The 19,062-nt window shown below is 47.3% G+C and overlaps 1 protein-coding gene across 9 annotated transcripts in view; it reads right to left on the bottom strand.

Moving 5' to 3' along the window:
• RBM20 (RNA binding motif protein 20) overlaps window positions 1–19,062 on the bottom strand; it is a 191,981-nt gene that overhangs the window by 22,261 nt on the left and 150,658 nt on the right. For all 9 annotated transcript variants that reach the window (XM_060404453.1, XM_060404454.1, XM_060404451.1 and 6 more), the window contains exons 6-9: window positions 16,831–16,974; window positions 13,429–13,560; window positions 3,528–3,607; window positions 955–1,597 (exon numbers count right to left, since the gene is read on the bottom strand). In XM_060404453.1, the coding sequence (XP_060260436.1) occupies window positions 955–1,597; window positions 3,528–3,607; window positions 13,429–13,560; window positions 16,831–16,974 (999 nt within the window). The remainder of the gene's footprint in view (window positions 1–954; window positions 1,598–3,527; window positions 3,608–13,428; window positions 13,561–16,830; window positions 16,975–19,062) is intronic.

Here is a 19,062-nt window from a genome sequence, read left to right as displayed (position 1 = left end):
AAGAATAAACTTTGGAGATTGTGACAATGAATAAAGACACAGGAGCTGAAGAGGGAGCCATGTGGACGTCAGCAGGGGAGGGGCTCCCAGGCAGGGGAATGCCCTGTGGTGGGCATTTGCATATCATAAGAAAGGCAGGGACCCTGTCCTTAGCCTTCATTCCCCAAGTTCAGTTGCTGCCTGTTGTCTGGCTCCTGGGACACCCCTGTAGATTCTAGGCTGTTCTCAAGATGGTGATGAGAGTTTAACATCAGTGGGTCACAAGGAGGACTGAAGTCCTGCAGCAGATGGTGAGCCCTGGATGAGGCATTTGGATGGAAGGTGCCAGCCAACTGCTGAGCGTTTTTACTCCAATGGAAGGAAACACAATGTCTGGAGAAACACACCAAGCCCTGGGCACCCAGTATAATTTAGTGGGTGGTGGTGGCTTCTCCTTTACCACCTCTCATCAAAGCCCAACACTGGTGGATGCTTTTGGCAGGAGAAAGGACGGAGCAGACCAAAGGTCTAATCTACCCTGGCAGAGTGTGTGGGTGCAAACACCTCAGGGCCGCTCCACCCTGGACAAACAGACAAAATCCAACAGAAGGCCTCTGCATCAAGTCCTTGCCGAACTTTCAGTAGAGGCCGGAGGGTGCGGTGGGACTTGGAGCCAGATCACCTGGGTGTCATTCCAGTTCCACCATTTCCAACCATGTGTCCTTGGGCAACTAACTTAAGTTCTCTGGGCCTCAGCTGCCTCATCCACAGTAATAATAGTATTATTACTAGTATTTCTTCGTAGGGTTGCTGCGAGGATTAAATGAGTTGAGATAACATGGTTAGCACAGTGCCTGGCACAGAGTACACATTCAGTAAGCATTTCATTCATTCCATAAATGTTCATTATCCTTATTAGTCTTCTCCCCTGGGACCTGCCTTTCCTTACCTGGGGGAAAGGGATTCCATCCTTACCTCATTCTCTGCTATCCTTTCTTTTCTGTCATCAGCTCCTTCTTGGTCTCGATCAGGTCTCTTGGCTCTGTTTTTCTCACTCTGTTTGGACTTGGTGCCCTTGGGCTCCAGTCCGTCTTCCCTGCCCAAGTCGTCGGTGTGGGGGTGCCTGCCTTCTCGCAGCCTGGCCTCATCTTTCTTCCTGGACCTCCCTGGGGCATCTTGCTGCAGCTTCAGGTACTTGTCCGATTTGCCCTTGGACTCTTTCCGGTGGTAGCCGTCTTCTCGGCTTTTGTAGCCGGACGCGGAGTGGAGCGGGTTGGGGGACCCAGACCTCGGGTGCTTTTCTCTGTAGCCCCTCCCCGCTTCCAGTCGCTCCTCTAACTCGGCTTTGTCTAATTGCCGGGGGTAGTGCTTGCGATCATGCGCCCACGCGTCCGTCCTATCCCTCTTGTCCTCCCCGTTCTCCCTCCAAGACGCTGGGCCTCGCTCTTCCTCCCTCCTGGCGTAGGGAGAGTGCTCCCAGGAGCCGTTGCCCCAGTCGGCCCGGGAGGGGCCCGGGGGGCTGTGAGAAGAGCTGCAGGAGGTGAAGCTCGGAGTGTGGGACCTCGGGGACAGTGACCGGCTCACTGGACTTCGAGATCGCGGCCTTTCTGGGCCGTACCTGTGAGGGGGTGGCAAAGGAGCCGCTTTAGAATCTGTGGCACCCACAGGTCCCCCCACCCCGGCCAGATACACCCCATCTCTGCAATAGAGCCACGGAGCACGTGACCCCACCCGGCCATGCGCTCTTACCACCACCATGCAGAGCCCCCAGAGTGGTCCAGGAGCAAGCTCTGCCTCCCTGCGCCCTCAGGGAGGGATTTTCCCTGGGCACAATGCTGGCTGCCCTCAGCTTCTTTCCTCATAATGCTCCTGGAGTGGGGATGAATAATTGGGCTGGTTTGGCTCAGCCACATCTCCTCTTGGAAATGAGCTTCACTCAGGCAGCAGGAGACTATCCCAGGGAAGGGAGGGGAGTTTGGGGTCCAGCAAGGTTGCTCTGGTCCAGCCTGGTGGGAGAGGCTGCCTAACCTTGGGTTCAGTCCGACGACCTCTTGTCTAGGAGACTAAAGTCACCCCTACACCTGGCCTCCACCAAAGTAAAGGCCGCCTCTTGGCCTCCATTTTTCTAGGAAGGCATTTGGGGTTGGAAGAGTCCTTAGAGCTCTGACCTGCTCATCTATCAGATGATGAAACAGAAATCCAGAAGAGGACCTGAGCCTATCTAGGGTTCAGAGCAAGGCTTCCTGGTCACCTGCCCTCGGGACTCTACCACAGAACTGCAGGGGCAGGCTGCAGCTTCACATGTGTCTTTAAAAAACTCAAACAGCCACAATATTTGAAAAACAAAAATCCCAATCCTGAACAGCTGCAAACAAAGATAGACACAAACACACACATATAACACACACACGGTTGTTATTAAACAGGTCAGTTGAGTCATCCACCCAATATTCTAAAAGGATGGGGAACTTCCATTTGGTTTCCAAATACAGGAAAACCACGCGGTCCTCACTGACCAGGGGACAAGAGATGTGGCTCCCTGGGACCAGCTTTGACCTCCTCTGGGGATACAGCCTGGGCCGGGCCCTCTGCAGCAAGGTTAGAGCGCCACCTGTGGCAGCTCTGGGTAAAAACCACAGAATGAGCAGGCCCGCTGTCGCTCCTGCTGTTCTGCACAGTGGTCTCTGCAGGGACCGTCTTCACTCTGAGGGGTGGTGACAGGAGTGACCTTGCAGCCTCAGCCTGGCAGAGTCACAGCTTCAGTTGGGAGAGATGAGTTGGAAAACCAAATGCACTCAGTGTTGAGTGAGTGACCGGTCAAGTCACAGACGTTTCTGCACCTACATTCAGCTCAAGAAAAATCAGAAGACATACACATACACATACCACACTCAGAGCCCACATACACCCACACCACATATATCACACAAACACACACAGATTCCATAGATATACCACACGTACAACACACGTGCACCCACACCACACACAACACACACCAGATACCACACATATCACACACACACACACACAGACCCCATAGATATACCACACTTACAACACACGTGCACCCACACCACACACACACACCACTCCACACATATCCAACACACACAATACAACCATATAACACAGACAAAATACACACTGCACATAACCATACATACATACAACATACCACATACACAATAGAACCACACAACACAAAGCGAACACAACACACATACACCACACACACTCTCAGGCTGTTTTAGCAGAGTGTACCCTTGCCCCTAAGAGTCATATATCAGCAGACTCTCTCCTATATGCCTTTCCAACAAAGGAGGAGCAGCTGAGAGGAAGCTGAGCATCTTGAATTTTTCTGAGGTTTAACCTGAGCACTTGACTGGACTCGCATATTCCCTCGGACACAAAGAAGTATAATGCCCAGAAAAAGCTGATGGACAGGATGAGGCAAGGGCAGGGCACAGAATGGCTCAAGTACCCCAAGAAAGGGGAGGATGTTCCAATGACCCAGAATCTGCCCTGAGACCAAGGCCGGGCCTCACCTTTCTGCTTCCCGGAACATGTCCCTCTCCCTCTGGGAATGGATGTCCTGGATGATGGCGGCCACGGTCTTCCCAGGTTTCTAGGCAAAGTCAGAGGGTCACTGTCAGACCTGAGAAGGCCTTGCAAACACCAGAGGGAAGCAGCTAGGACTTGGGTTCATTGCCCCATCCACCAAAGGGGGGAAAGAGCCTTCTTAGGGGGAGACAGTTTAATCCAGAGGATGAGAAGTATGTGCATAATGCTGAACAGTGCGGGGCTGAGTGGTCCAGGGCACATGGCATCCATGAAGCTGGGAAGGAAGAAGTCTGAGGCTCACTCTCCAGGTGTAGGAGGAAAGCAGCATTTGTTACTACCCACCTCCCACCTCCCTCCAAAATAAAAGAAAATATCTAATATGTGAAAGGAACAAAAGGAAAGAGGGAGGGAGGGGAAGAGGCGTTACAACTTAGAAAGAGACTTGAAGATCAGAGAATGCAGCCCCCACATTTTACATCTGAGGAAACTGAGACCCAGAGACATCAAGGCAGAGTTCTGCCTGGCACAGCTCCAGTCACCAGCCACGCTGTGCTCTAGGGTGACCTCTGGAGTTGTGCTGGGTTAAGGAACACATTTACAGAGATGGTTGCTGCTGCTGCTGCTGCTAAGTCGCTTCAGTTGTATCCGACTCTGTGCGGCCCCACAGACGGCAGCCCTCCAGGCTCCTCTGTCGCTGGGATTCTCCAGGCAAGAACACTGGAGTGGGTTGCCATTTCCTTCTCCAATGCAGGAAAGTGAAAGTGAAGTCACTCAGTCGTGTCCGACTCTTAGTGACCCCATGGACTGCAGCCTACCAGGCTCCTCCACCCATAGGATTCTCCAGGCAAGAGTACTGGAATGTGGTGCCATTGCCTTCTACTTGACAACCGGCATTTTAACTCCAAGGTCCCTTCCATGCCCCCACGCTTCCAGCAGCTCCTGACTACAGCATGGTTCTTTTAGTGGGTCATTTAGTGCTAAATGGAAGTCTGCAAGGTGGGCAGTGCAGGCTAGGCCAGGTTTCACAGTTGAGGATACAAGCACCCAAGGCTCCACCCTTCCAGAAGTCACCATATGGTGACTGTGCCAGGACAGGACCAAGCCCAGCCCCCAAATCCCAACCAAAGCCCTTTCCTAACGCTAGAGTGGACAAATAAGAAAACAATAAAAATAAATGGTTAAAAATGAAATTTAGGGGCACAGAAGGATGGAAGCATTTTGCGAAAGACTACAGAGAATTCGTCCGTTCAATTAAAATGGATGGAGCAGGGTAAATTTATGCTTTGTGATTTATATCCCCAAAATTGTTGTTGTTGTTCAGTTGCTAAGTCATGTCCAACTTTTTGCAACCCCATGGACTGCTTCATATCAGCCTCCTCTGTCCTCCACTATCTCCTGGAGTTTGCTCAAATTCACAACCATTGAACTGCAGATGCTATTTAACCATCTCATCCTCTACCATCCCTATAATACTGATGTTTAAAAAAGACTTATAAGCCCTTAGTCTATAATGTCAATTTTTGACAAAGAATTTTCTTAGGAAATGTAAGTAACTGTTCTTTATATCCTTATTTTTCCCCCTCCTATATATTGGGTTGGCCAAAAACTGTGTTTAAATGCAAATAAACTTTTTGGCCAACCCAACAATTAATGTGAAATCTTAGAGCCTATATGGATGTCAGGTATCATCAAACACCTCATCTTACAGGTGTGAGACCCAGGGCCAAAGATACGAAGTGAGCTCCTTGATGAGTTGGATGCGTAGACACTGATCTGTGTTACTGCTGCCATTGAGGGTTGTGCTGAGGAATAATAAAGGGAGGAGAGAATTAAGGAGGAGCCTCCTGTGGTTTCAGAGGAGAGGTCAGAGCTAGGACTTAGGGAAGGGAGGTAAAATGGCATTGAAACATGTATAATATCATATAAGAAATGAATCGCCAGTCTAGGTTTGATGCAGGATACAGGATGCTTGGGGCTGGTGCACTGGGATGACCCAGAGAGATGGTATGAGGAGGGAGGTAGGAGGGGGGTTCAGGATTGGGAACATGTGTACACCCATGGCGGATTCACGTTGATGTATGGCAAAACCAATACAGTATTGTAAAATAAAGTAAAATTTAAAAAAAAAAGTTTCTTAATAATAAGAAAAAAATGTTCAAGTCAGGGAAGGATCGCTTGTCAACTTGAAACACGAGAGAAGAGAAGAGAAGTCAGTGATCGCTACCACTGAGGCTATGAAGGAGGAGGGGGTGGTCAAAAGCCAGACCATCCCTATTCAATAAAACGCTCAGGAACTAACACAGGTCAGCATACCCACCGAGAGCAGGCCTCGCAGTTTTGGCAAATGATCCCTTTCATCTGACCATAGCTATAAAGGTGGCCCCTCTATAAGCCTATGGAAGTGTCACCTATGAGTAACCAGATCATCCAGCCCCTGCACAGGCAACTAGCAACCTAACTGCTTAGACTGGACCAGAAGCCAGCAACCCAAGGCCAAGCAAGGGAAGGAGCTGGGGCTGTGGGCCTGCATGGAGAAGAAGGCTCTTGCCAGGGTGCCTCCTTCTACCCCACTGCAGACACCTGTCCTCCTGCCTGGGTTGCTGGTAAAACGAGAAGGTTGATCTGAACTCACTGAGTGGCCTTCTTCCTGCCTGCCCCCTTCTTGAACCACAAAGTGAAAGTTGCCTCCTGCATCATCACAGGTGAGGCCAGCCTGGGATGGTTGGTCCCTAGGAGACCTGCAGCATCACTGCCTCCACGTGGGCCAGCCTGGAAAAGCCCGTGAGAGCCATCAAGACCAAGAGCAGAGATGTGGGACAAGATCTGCTGGCACCAGGCAGGCCCAAATCTGTCCTCACCCTGCCAAGCTGGAACAGCCCAAGGTTAATGAATGTGCCCCCACACCAGGTGAAATGTACCATGGCAAATTTTCACAGCATCCAAATTCCCTGAGGGGTCTGGATCAGGGATCTTCTGTAGCAAAAAGCGTCCCCAGGGTCCCCAACACCTTTCTTCTGCCTTCTGGAACCTCAAGTCCTCATGATTGTCCCTCTAGTCCGGATCCAGAAAAGCCTGGGGTAAGAGGAGGGGCCTGGTCAGGGAGCAGCTGAGGTTCTATAGGTTACCCAGGGCAGCATTGGGGTGGGCTTGAGACCCTCAGGGAGGGGCAGGTCAGGCCAGTGGCATAGCCAGAGGCATTCAAGGAGCTCTCGGACCCTACTGACCTCCATCATCACAGACAACAGCCCCTCGGGCCCTCCTCTTTCTGGATGCCTTGCTGATGATGGGGCAGAGCTGGCCAGTCAGGTACCACAGATAAAAACATCCTCAATGGCCCAATGCAATCCCCTGGGGGTCAGAGAGGTGCTTCTAGAGTTCTCTGGGGGCTAGAAGAGCCTCTCTGGGCTTAAATATTTCCTTGCCCTTATTTTCTCAACCACAGAACAGCTTTGTGAGGCCACTGTCAGCCCAGCGCCCCCTGAATTTGCTTTTATTCAGGTGGCATGGCTGGGTGAAGCAGGGAATGGGCTTGTTAACCAGCAGTAGCACTGGGCCCCTCATGGAATGATGAGTTTCATGGCACGATGACTGGCTGGAGAGATGGAGGGATGGGTTGCAGAGAAAGGCCACAACAATCTGCAAATACTATATGCTGGAGATGGCGGTCACAGGCACCGTGACTCCCCGCTCCAAGGACTGGAGGTCAGTTCCTCTTGCCTGGAAAATCCCATGGATGGAGGAGCCTGGTGGGCTGCAGTCCATGGGGTCGCCAAGAGTCGGACACAACTGAGCGACTTCACTTTCACTTTTCACTTTCATACATTGGAGAAGGAAATGGCAGCCCACTCCAGCGTTCTTGCTTGGAGAATCCCAGGGATGGGGGAGCCTGGTGGGCTGCCGTCTATGGGGTCGCACAGAGTTGGACACGACTGAAGTGACTTAGCAGCAGCAGTAGCACTGGGCCCCCCATGGAACGATGAGTTTCATGGCACGATGACTGGCTGGAGAGTTGGAGGGATGGGTTGCAGAGAAAGGCCACAACAATCTGCAAATACTATATGCTGGAGATGGCGGTCACAGGCACCATGACTCCCCGCTCCAAGGACTGGAGGTCAGTTCCTCTATTTTAAGTGATAATTCCAAACTATTGGCACTCTCTGGCCCAAACAGCCTGCCAGCTGCCATCTGAGAAGGAGTCAGAAGTGGCCAAAGGCTTTCAAATAACAGAATCAACTTTTCACAACTCTAAGAAAATCCTCTCTCAACCTTCCTCTTCAGGCCTGGCCTCATGATCGTGTGGTTAAAGGTATAAAGGAAGCAGGTAAAAGAAAACCATAATCACTGCAGAGGAGTGGGAAAAGAAGAGGATGGAGTAGGTGTGTGATGATGTTTGGATACACCTTTTTATTGCAGAATACTTCAAACACACACGGAAGTGCAGAGGATGGTATATTAACACACACCCCAACGGTGAATCCATTTCCACTGTCAACCAGCCCCCAGGGGACCATTTACAATGCTCTCTGTCAACACATCTTGCTGCTTTAAAGCAAGAGTGAGATTCCAAGCCCCATACAGTCCCAGGGAAGTATGATCTCACAGGGAGTCTCCGTGGATGGAGAATCTCCACCCAGGAAGAGCAGCCCAGCCCTGCTGCCAGCTGGCAGGGTCACCTGGGGTCATGGCTTGTTGCCTGTGGGAGACTCACCTTCTCCACCTATAAAGGTGAGATAATGAGGCCCACCTGGCATCCAGTGAGAGCCTCAGGGCAGAGAGTGCTGTCCTGATAAAGGCCACAGAGTGCTGGGCCAGCGTAAAAGAAGCCGCTAGAGAGTTTCGTGCCTCCTAACCCCTCCTGGGCTGTTTCATTTGTCTCAAGAACCTTAGGAAGATGCTGACACCTTGCAGATGAGCCCTGAACTTGTCACAGCCACATACTGTCACAGCATCCCTGATTATTTCTGTATCACTGTGCTTTCCAGACTCTACATATCACCGACCTCCTGCCCGGAGGCCCCCTCTCTGTTTAGTTGCCTCATCCTTCAAGGCTCTACTCAGGAATCTCTCCCCTTCTTGACACAACCAAGTCATAGTGCCTTTTGCCACTGATCTTCTAGGAACTTGGAACGGATGCACTCAGGTTTAAATCATGAGATTAGCTTCTCTGCCAGTGAGATAGCAAACTTTCCCCCAAGTGAGGACCTCTCGCATGCTCACTGTTACTCTTGGCACTACATCTTACATGGAAAAGACCCTCAGTCATCATTTACTGATTCATTCGCCTTAACCAAGAGATCATGGATCACTCACAAGACTGCTTCCCAGGGCCAAAGACCATCTCTGTGCGTAGGAGGCTGGCAAGACCAATGGCTCTGAAAACAGGCCCACTGTTCCCAAACCACCCGGGAGCCTCAGTCACGCCCCAGTCTACCTGGTGAGAGTCTCTGGGCAAGAGGACTTTGAATAATCAGTCTTCTCATGCAGGTCTGCAGGAAGGAAAACACTCACTTTTTATCATTCTTTCAGATTTTCTCACTCATTTCACACATTTGTAGGACACTTATTGTGTGAAAGTTTCTGTCCCAAATGCCCTGAGGAACAGAATCTCAGCCACAAAGAGTGAGACAAGATTACCAACATGAGGAAATATTTGAGAGGAGAGGAGAAATGCCTTAAAATAAAAATCTCTCCTTCTTCCTCCTCCACTTTGTCTGGTGAGCAAAAGGTAAAATTACAGGAGAAAGACCAATCAAAGTCTCCCCGACCTCTGCAAGCCCGGGTGGGGCCCCACGTGGTGGCCCTTTGGCCCAGAGACGTATATGGACACAATGACTTGCTGTCTGCCTCCCCAGGAACCATCCCCTGTCCCCAGCCTGCTCCCAGGATGCAGGTGACATGGTCTGACCAATCACACCACAGCTACAAGGACTGGCTCAGGGAAACGCATGTATCAGAGGGACTTCCCTGGTACCACTAGGAAAACTCTGGCTTTCTCTCGGTGAAGGAAAATGGGAGGCTGAGGAGCCAAAGATGCTGGAGTCACTGAAGCCATCATACCACCTAGAGGAGAGAGCCGGGGGCTGTCGGGGCCCAGCCCAGGGAGACCCCAGCAACAAGGCCAAGGGAACAGAAACCAAGTCCGAATGATAGCACTTGGGTCCTGAATCCAGCCATGCCTGCAACCCAGGGCTGCTCTTGTTTTTTTCAGTTCCATGAGCCAATAAATTCTTTCATTTATATTAGCCAGTATGCTTTAATGGAGATAAAAGAAGGACTTGGACTTGCAGAGGAAGTCCAAGCTGATTCATGTCAACATGGGGACCATAATACACCCGTTACTATGTAATTGAAACATGCTCTAAGATGCTTTCACGTAGAGGCAGTGTGACTACTTGGGGAGCACAAAATCCTCGCTAAAGGTCAGGATCCACGTGTTCTGGCCACTTACAGAGAGTGTGCTACAAGGACCAGAAACATTGATGTCTCCTGGGAGCGTGTGAGAAATGCAGAATCACAGCCCTGACCCAGACCTACTGAATCAGAAATTTCAACAAGATCCACAAGGCATGTGTACGCACACTGAAGTTTGAGAAGCTCTGTTAGAATACTATCTCTGCAGCTTAATGACTGGATGACTACAAGCAAATTATCTGATTTCTCTTTTTTTTCACATGGACAACGGAGATCATAAAAACACAATATGGAGACGCACACAGAGTGCAAAACCAAAACAGCCCTAAGATACAATCATGACTCTTCCAGTAACTGTGATTTCAGGCCAGTCACCAAACTTCTATGAGGCTCAGTTTCCTTGTCTGTAGAACTGATAATAATACCTGTCCGACAGGACTGATGTCAGGATCACAGTAGATAGTATCTTAAAGTGCTTGGCACATTAGTTGACCCAGGACTCAATTAAAGGCACATAGTCTCATTATTATTGTTGTACTATTTTAATTACTGTTATTATCCACCCTACACACGTCACAGGGGAGGGTGATTGTGAGACTCAAGGAGACCACGTGTGAAAAAAAAAATTCTTAAAACGAAAGAACACAAGGTATATAGTCCTTTACTGATCTGGAACCTGAGGTTCACAGAGGTTAAGCAATTTGTCCAAGGTCATCAAAGCAGGAAGGGGTAGAGGCTAGGCTGGTGCTACCACCCTCCAATCTGCTGTAGGTCACATGGTTGCTGATGGTTCTGTTTATGTGCTCTTCCTCCCACCAGCCTGTGAGCTCCTCTACAGACCTGCTGCCACCATATTCATGGCCCAGTTCCCACTCACAATGAGCACTCAGTGAACATTAGCTGAATGCAAACTTTGATCATCTGACCCATTTAACCTATAGTTTTTGCACCACCACAAAAGACCTCCCTTGATAAGGGACCTCGGTGCCTTGGTACTTTAAGAAGCAGAGGACTGCAGTTAATCCTAACTAGAGCCTTATGACAACATCTCATTTGGAGACCAAAGCTCCACTATGAATTCAGTGCAGAAATTCAATTCTAGCCCCCAGGGCAGAATCAGGGAGAACAAGAACTTTGGGTACAGAATAGGGCAGGATCTTTTACTTGTCTGAGAAAAGCAACAGGCTTTCATGAGCTGGGAAAAGAATGCCAGGTTCTGCCTGAAGCTGAATTGTTGGCAAAGGAACTTCAGAAGCAATAATGCAAGCAAAGCAAAATTAGGACTTTGGCAACTGGTTGACGTATTACCAATCTACATATGTAGACTTGTCAGAATGCTTGTCCTAGCTAGAAAAAGCTGCTAACCCTTTGTGTTCTGATTTGAGCCTTGAAGGCTGATTAAGGGCTGCAAGTCTTGAGCAAAATGGACCCTCAGTAAATGTGGAATGAGCTGAAGTGAACCAGAAAATCCCTATTAAATAAGACAGTAGAAAGTACAAAATAAAAAGTTAGATTTAACCACAAATATGGCATTAATTACAACAAATCCAAATGGACTCAGTGCTCCAGTCAAGAGAACTCCTGCAAACCAATAGGAAGATACAATCTAAAACAAATGCATGGGCAAATGACTTTAAAATTTCCTACCAGAGAAGATCTAGGTGGAATAACCAACAAACACATTCGAAATTGCTCAGCTTCTGTTAACACGGAAAATAAAAAATGAAGCCATGATAAACCATCACACTCTTCCTCAGAGGGGCAAAAAAGTTGCACAAGACGAAGAATTCGCAAGAAGCGGAGCTGATGAAAACTCTCAGACACTACTGGTAGGAATGCGGCTGCTGCTGCTGCTGCTGCTAACTCGCTTCAGTCATGTCCGACTCTGTGCGACCCCACAGATGGCAGCCCTCCAGGCTCCCCCGTCCCTGGGATTCTCCAGGCAAGAACACTGGAGTGGGTTGCCATTTCCTTCTCCAATGCATGAAAGTGAAAAGTGAAAGTGAAGTCGCTCAGTCGTGTCTGACTCTTAGCGACCCCATGGACTGCAGCCTACCAGGCTCCTCCATCCATGGGATTTTCCAGGCAAGAGTACTGGAGTGGGGTGCCATTGCCTTCTCCGAGTAGGAATGCTATCATCCAGCAAAGCTGAGGGTAAGCATGCCTGGTGATCCACCAATTCTAGGTGCATAGTTCCCCTAATTGTACACTCGTGTACATGGGTACTGAAATAACATGTTTGAAAATGTTCACAGTAGCTCTGTCCCTACTGCCCTAAAAGTGGAAATAACCCAAATGTCCATCAACAGTGGAATGGATAAACAAATCTATACTCATACAATGGAAATTTGCATAGCAGTGAAAATAGATACACCCAACATAGATGGCATAATGTTGAATGAAAGAATACAGTATGATTCCATTCACAAAAAACGCAACAATAGGCAAAACTAAACTACAATGTTAAGGAAGGCATGGAGAGGAAGTAAATAATAAACGGAAAAGCAAGGAAATGATTAGAGTCAGGAAAGTGGAAAGAAGAGTTAACATAAAAAGGACTCATGGGAGTTTCTGGGTGCTGTCTGTGTCCCATTTCTTGACTTTGGTGGTGGTTTTACGGGGTTTATGGAAGTTCACCATCATTACTTTTTCAGCTGTACAATACAAAATTAGTATTTTTTTTTTTGGTTGTACTTTACAATAAAACAAAAAAGAAAGGAAAAAAGAAAGGTAGAACAAGCTAAAACAAAGACAAAAGCCCTGTCTGCAATGATCTCAGTTCAATCCTGAGTTTGGACGATGGCCAGCTCAGTCATGTGCTGCTTAGAATTACTATGGACCTTAAGGCATAAATGGGGGCTTCCGTGGTGGCTCAGCTGGTAAAGAATCTGCCTGCAATTTGGGAGACCTGGGTTCCATCCCTGGGTTGGGAAGAGTCCCTGGAGAAGGGAAAGGCTACTGACACCAGTATTCTGGCCTGGAGAATTCCATGGACTGTAAAGTCCATGGGGTTGCAAAGAGTCGGACGTGGCTGAGCGACTTTCACTTAAGGCATAAATACAGAGGATGGAGGAAAGAATAAAAGATCAAGAGGTGACAGAGGAAGAAAAAGTAACTGAAAACCTAAGTAGAGAAGGAGGTTACATTCAGGTTTATGCCTGGAACTCTAACCTCTGAAAAAGCAACCACCTTTCCCTCTTGCTTTATCTTTTAAGATTTCCCTTAAAATTGTTCTTGGGTCCCAGGTAGGTAGCCATCCTGTCTCAAGCACCCCTTTGCGTCCTGTCCTTACCTCAGTGAGCACGTTTCTTGCCTTGTTAGAATGGGTTTGCCTTCCCATGTGATATCCTCAAAGGCAGTGGATCCTTTTTGGATCTTTTTGTCTCCTTCCCACCAGCACTCAGGCCAGTGGCTGACAAGGAGACACTCAGCTGATGTTTGCTGAACAACTGAATGAAGGAGAGGGTGCTTTACCTTCAGCTGCAATTCCTTGTATCTCTTGGACATCCGAATAAGCAATTTCTCACCATTGATCATGGCAGATTTTTCTTGGTAATACTGGACCATGGCCTGGGCAGCCTCTGTGTAAGCCATCTCTAAAAAGGCCTAGGAAAGAAAGGAGGAATAGACATTGGACTTGACTTGAATGGTCTTAAAGGAAATTCCATACAAGGTGTGACTCCATGTATATAAAGTTCAAGAACAGGCAGAACAAATTGATGCTGGTAAAAGTTAGAGTTGAGTTTCCCTTGGGGTTGGGGGTGGATACTGATTAGGAAGGGAAATGAGGAAACCTTCTGGGGTTCTGGAAAGGTTCTCTATCTGTATTTGCACAGTAATCCCTAGTAGCTCAGATGGTAAAGAATCTGCCTGCAATGCAGGAGGGCTGGGTTTAATCCCTGGGTTGGGAAGATCCCCTGCAGGAGGACAGGGCAACTCATTCCAGTGTTCATGCCTGGAGACTCCCATGGACAGAGGAGCCTGACAGGCTACAATCCATGGGGTCGCAAGAGTCGGGCACAACTTAACGACTAAACCACCACCAACACATGTAAAAGGGCTTCTCTGATGGCTCAGTGGTAAAGAATCTGCCTGCAATACAGGAGACACGGGAGATATGGGTTTGATCCCTGGGTCGGGAAGATCCACTGGAGATGGAAATGGCAACCCACTCCAGTAGTCTTGCCTGAAGAAATGGACAGAGGACATGGACAGAGGAGCCTGGTGGGTTACAGTCTAACAGACTGCAAAGGGTTGGACACAACTGAGTAACTGAGTACACACATGTAAAAAATGAATGGAGTTGTACACTTAAGACTGGGGCCTCTCCAGTGGCTCAGATGCCAAAGAATCTGCCTGCAAAGCAAGTGACCCAGGTATGATTCCTGGGTCAGGAAGATCCCCTGGAGAAAGGAATGGCCACCCACTCCAGTATTCTTGCCTGGAGAATACCATGGACAAAGGAGCCTAGCAGGCTACAGTCCATGGGGTCATGAAGAGTCGGACACAACTGAGTGACTAAGCACTCACACACACTTAAGATTAGTGCATTTTAGAGTATGTGTTTTATACCTCAGTAAAAAGGAAAAAACTTCAATACAAGGAAAAGAGCTCTCTTTGATCCCATCTGTTCAAAGAGACCTATTTATTAACTTTAGCAAAAGAGCTCATTATAAGATGGCCCCTCTCCTGATCTCCATGGTTACCAAACATTATTCTTAATTACGTACGTCCATCTGTGGCTACAACATGCCACAGGAGCCCCTTGGGTTGGGAGGGTCCATTAACCCACAGTTCCCTGAGAGGAGGGACTGAGCCTGTTGCACAAGTGACCTTGGGCTGATCCCTGCAAAACTTGCTGGTCAGTGGTGCCAATGGCAGGAGACAGACACAAGTCCTGGGTATCTGAGCTCTCAATTTCTTAGCAAAGAAAGAAATACTCTAAAAACACCGGGGGTTTCTGAGGCTTGAAGGAAGGCCATGTCTTTGTGAGCTGGAGAGAGAGGAAACAGTTATGTTTCCACAGTATTTCTCCTCTTTAACTATTCTAATAAAAACCTTTACAAAGAAACGGGCTTTTCCATTCAGTTGATGATACAGGGAGTTTCTACATAGACCTTTTTTTTTGGCCACACTAAGCAGCTTGCAGGATTTCAGATCTCTGATCGGGGATTGAACCTAGGCCATACCAGTGAAAGCCAGAATCCTAACCACTAGGCCACCAGTGAACTCCCTTCATAGACTGTTTTGACTGACCTGTCAGTTTGCCCCAGGAGCTGCAGTGACAGACTGGTCACTGTTATTGTATCTTAGATTCGATGGGTTTGTATTAATACCATAATCAAGATGCAACAAACTGGTCAATTGACCACTGACTGATCAACGCAACTTCTCAATGTCAATGTTGAGAAGGAAACATGGTCTGTGACCAGGGAGCCCTCACTGCGAGCCCTCACCTCCCATGTCCTTGAACTGCGTGGGCTAAACAAGCTCATCCCCTCCACTTCCCTCACATTTGCTTTTGAATTTCAGTCATGCCTTTCTCTGTGGCTGTCACAGTCCATGGCAGAAGGGTGGGAGACCAAGAAGTCAGGGTTCTTTACAGTTTTATTTCAAAATCTACCACTCAGCTTTCTAAGTGCCTCTTTTTTAAATGTTTTATTTTTATACACTTTTTAAAGATTACTTTCCATTTACAGTTATGACACAACATTGGCTGCATATTCTGGGTCATATAATACACCCCCAGCCTATGTTACACCAATAGTTTGTACCTCCCGCTGGTCCACCTATAGTGCCCCTACTCCCACCCCATTAGTAACCACTAGTTGTTTCTCTATATTTATGAGTCTGCTTCTTTCATGTTATACGCACTAGTTTGTTGTATATTTTAGATTCCACAATATAAGCTCTATCTGTCTGACTCTAAGTGCCTCATTCTTCATGCCAACATTTTAGCACCTCTAGCTTTCACCTGTCACATGGGAATAAAATGAACCCAGTGAATCTCACTGCATTTATGTTGCAAGCTGAATTTTGGAAATTTGCCCAAAATAAAATTCTGAGAAGGAGGAATGAAGAGACTACACGAGTAGTCTAAGCCCAAGTTGATGGAGGAAGACCCCTGATGATCCAAGGTGGCTTTGATTTTCCAAAGTTCGTGCCTTACTTAAGAAAAGAATTTCTCCTGTGCCTGTTCCTCTGATTCCTAAAGTTAAAATAGTCATTAGAAATAAAAGACTAAATGTTCTTACTTCTGACCAGTCTCTGTATAAATTCCTCTCCGGACTTTAGAAATGAAGACAAACATAACCCCCAAAGACTCGATCCACATGGGCTGAGGGTTCTTAGTTCCTTAGATTAACCATGCACCCATTAATTCCCACCTACTCTCCTGCTACGAGAGCCAAGGGCCTCAGATGTCAACACCAAGGATCGGTGAAAATACCTCTTCCTGGTCAGTTGTTGGCTGGCTCAAAATCCACATGCCATCAGAGATGAGAAATGTAGAAGGTGAGAAAGACTAGCATTAGCTCAGGGGGTGAGTAATATAGTGAAAAGACTCGAGTCCCTGGATTTCTGTTTTAGGAACCATCTGGCTTTTCTATGCTAAGGAATACTTTATTCCAAAACACATCCTCACCTCTAGGTAACTCGCAAAGGCCTGGGCCCATCACAAGAAGGGTAAAGTGAAACCAGAGGAAACGAAACACCAGCACCAATGACGGGAATCTCGGTGCTGCACCAGCAGGAGGCCAGCTGTGCATTACCCCTTTACGCTACGAACAGCTTCTTAAAAAAAAAAAATTATATAGTTCCCTTCCACCAGTGTGTGGTTTATCCGGTACCTACCAGTGTGAATGTGCCGAGACCTACCTGATTAGTAGACTTCATGAGGATGTAATTAGTGACCTTGCCAAAGGGCAGCCCCAGGTTAATGACGTCATTCTCTGTGCAGCTTCCCTCCGGTAGGTTGCAGATATGGACCACGCGGCCGGCGCCTGTTTTCCGTTGGGCAAACTAATCGGAACAAAGACCCACGGTTGGTCTTCAAAAGACATTTCCTTCCTGCCCTCTATTCCAAGTGCTCCTAATGGCTATCTCCCCCACCCAAATAATGACTGCAAAACTAAAATTTACAAAATAAATGCAGAAAAAGAATCCATTCGCAGACACATATGAAACATTGATTTTATGCCATCTCTACACAGAAGTTCATAACATTTTTAATGAGCAATCCTATCCAGGCTTGATAAAGAGACTGGGAAATGGGCATATCCATACATTGCTGGTAGGAAGTTATATATTGACAATCTTTTGAGAATATACTTTGGAAATATTGGACAAAGCTTAAAATATATAGGGTTTGCCCAAAATTTCCTTTCAGTTTTTCCATAAGATGTTATGGAAACTTTTTGGCCAACTCAATATATAGCCCAGGATCCTACAATCCCACTTTTGGAAATCTTACCTACAGAAATATATTCACCAATATGCAAATACATACAAGGACTTTTATTACAGTTAGCTTATTATAATAAATTTACAACTTATTGCCAAAACTTTTGGAAACAGCCTGAATGTCCAAGAATAGGATAATGACTGAGTGATTGATGGTTCACACATATGATGGAAAACTATGCAGCCATGAGGAGGAAGTGGTATATGAGTTGATCAGGACAAAATTTTTAAGACAGATCAAGTAAAAAACAGTTGCCAAGTATAGATGTAGTATAACACTATTCTTCTAAAACAAAACAAAAACCCAAAAATGTATGAGAAAAAGATGAAGCAAGTGTTGTAAAATCTTGATAATTATTGGAACTGGGGGATCAGTACATATGGGTTAACTACACTCGTTTCTGCTGTTTTGTATGTTTTAAATTTTTCACAACGGAAACATTTTAAAGGATATCAGCACAGACAGAGAAACACAGGGGAGGGTGCATATCAGCTTGTCAGTACTGGTTATCTTGAAAGAGCAGAACTGCAAGGGATAAGGGGAGAGACGTTTAACCTGTTTCTTATATACCTCGTATTATTTGACTTATAATTTTTTAAAAAAACCCAATTTAAAAAAAAGAACATGAAAGGACTGGTGAACCTAATACATACACAGAGACGTTCATAGCAACAATCTTTGGGTTAGGACAGTGGCTTTCAACACTTTGTTAGCCCTGAAATCCTTTCTTCAAACAAAAGCTTGCCCACCAGCCCAACATATTCAATAACTAAAGAGGAGCTGCTTTAGACAAACCTTATGGTCCAACACGCTGCTGCCACCCTCCATCCAACAGTCCCAAAGGCGCCTCTAAGGAACACAGTTCAGAAACAAGGACCTGGGCCTAATCACAGCTCTTGGAGGGAGGAAGTGTGTCTGTTTGGTCTGTGCAAACTTTAATCAGCCTGGAGTCTCCAGGAGGTTCAAGAATTAGTACCCATAAGCCAACCTAAAGTGGAAGAGAAGGATGCAATTTTCGAAACCCATACTAATAGCATAGCCCATATTTGCATAATCACCATCTTCTGTGATAAAGTGAACTTCAACATCTAATTACATTTGATGTAGGTCCTACTCAGCTATGGTAATACAATGGGGAAGTCTGAGGTCTCATCCCTAACAGGGTCTAATACTTGGGTAATTCTACCAAGAAAAGTCTTCATTTTTCTCATCTGGGCTGAGGACAATTAGAGTCAGTCAAGAATTTCCTTGGATGGTTCAGCCCTGAATTGGAGAAACCCATGTGCCTCTTTCAGACCTCCCTCTCTGCAGTGTCCAGAGGTCAAGCATTTCCCAAAGGGGGACAGTCTTCCGTGCCTGGCCCGGGTGGCTCCCAGAGCATGTGCGCGCCTCCCTAAGGTGCAAAAAGAGCTCTCCATAAGCTGGGAGGCTTTGAGTGTGAGCCTGGCTCAGAAGAACTGTGTCCTTCTCCAGAGGTGATGGGAGGAAAGATAAGAGGCAGGATCTTTGCCTCTCATTAGGGCGAGGGGGCCACATCAAGATATCGACCCAGCTGAGCTCTTGGGCTGGGCGAAGTTGCCAATCCTCTGAGTTCATCAACAAAAGGGCTGAGGCTGGGTGCTCTGCCGGCTTCTCTTAGCTGGGCA

Source organism: Ovis aries, chromosome 22 (assembly GCF_016772045.2).
Source record: "Ovis aries strain OAR_USU_Benz2616 breed Rambouillet chromosome 22, ARS-UI_Ramb_v3.0, whole genome shotgun sequence".
Taxonomy (NCBI): domain Eukaryota; kingdom Metazoa; phylum Chordata; class Mammalia; order Artiodactyla; family Bovidae; genus Ovis; species Ovis aries.
This window is presented reverse-complemented; position numbering and strand designations above follow the sequence as displayed.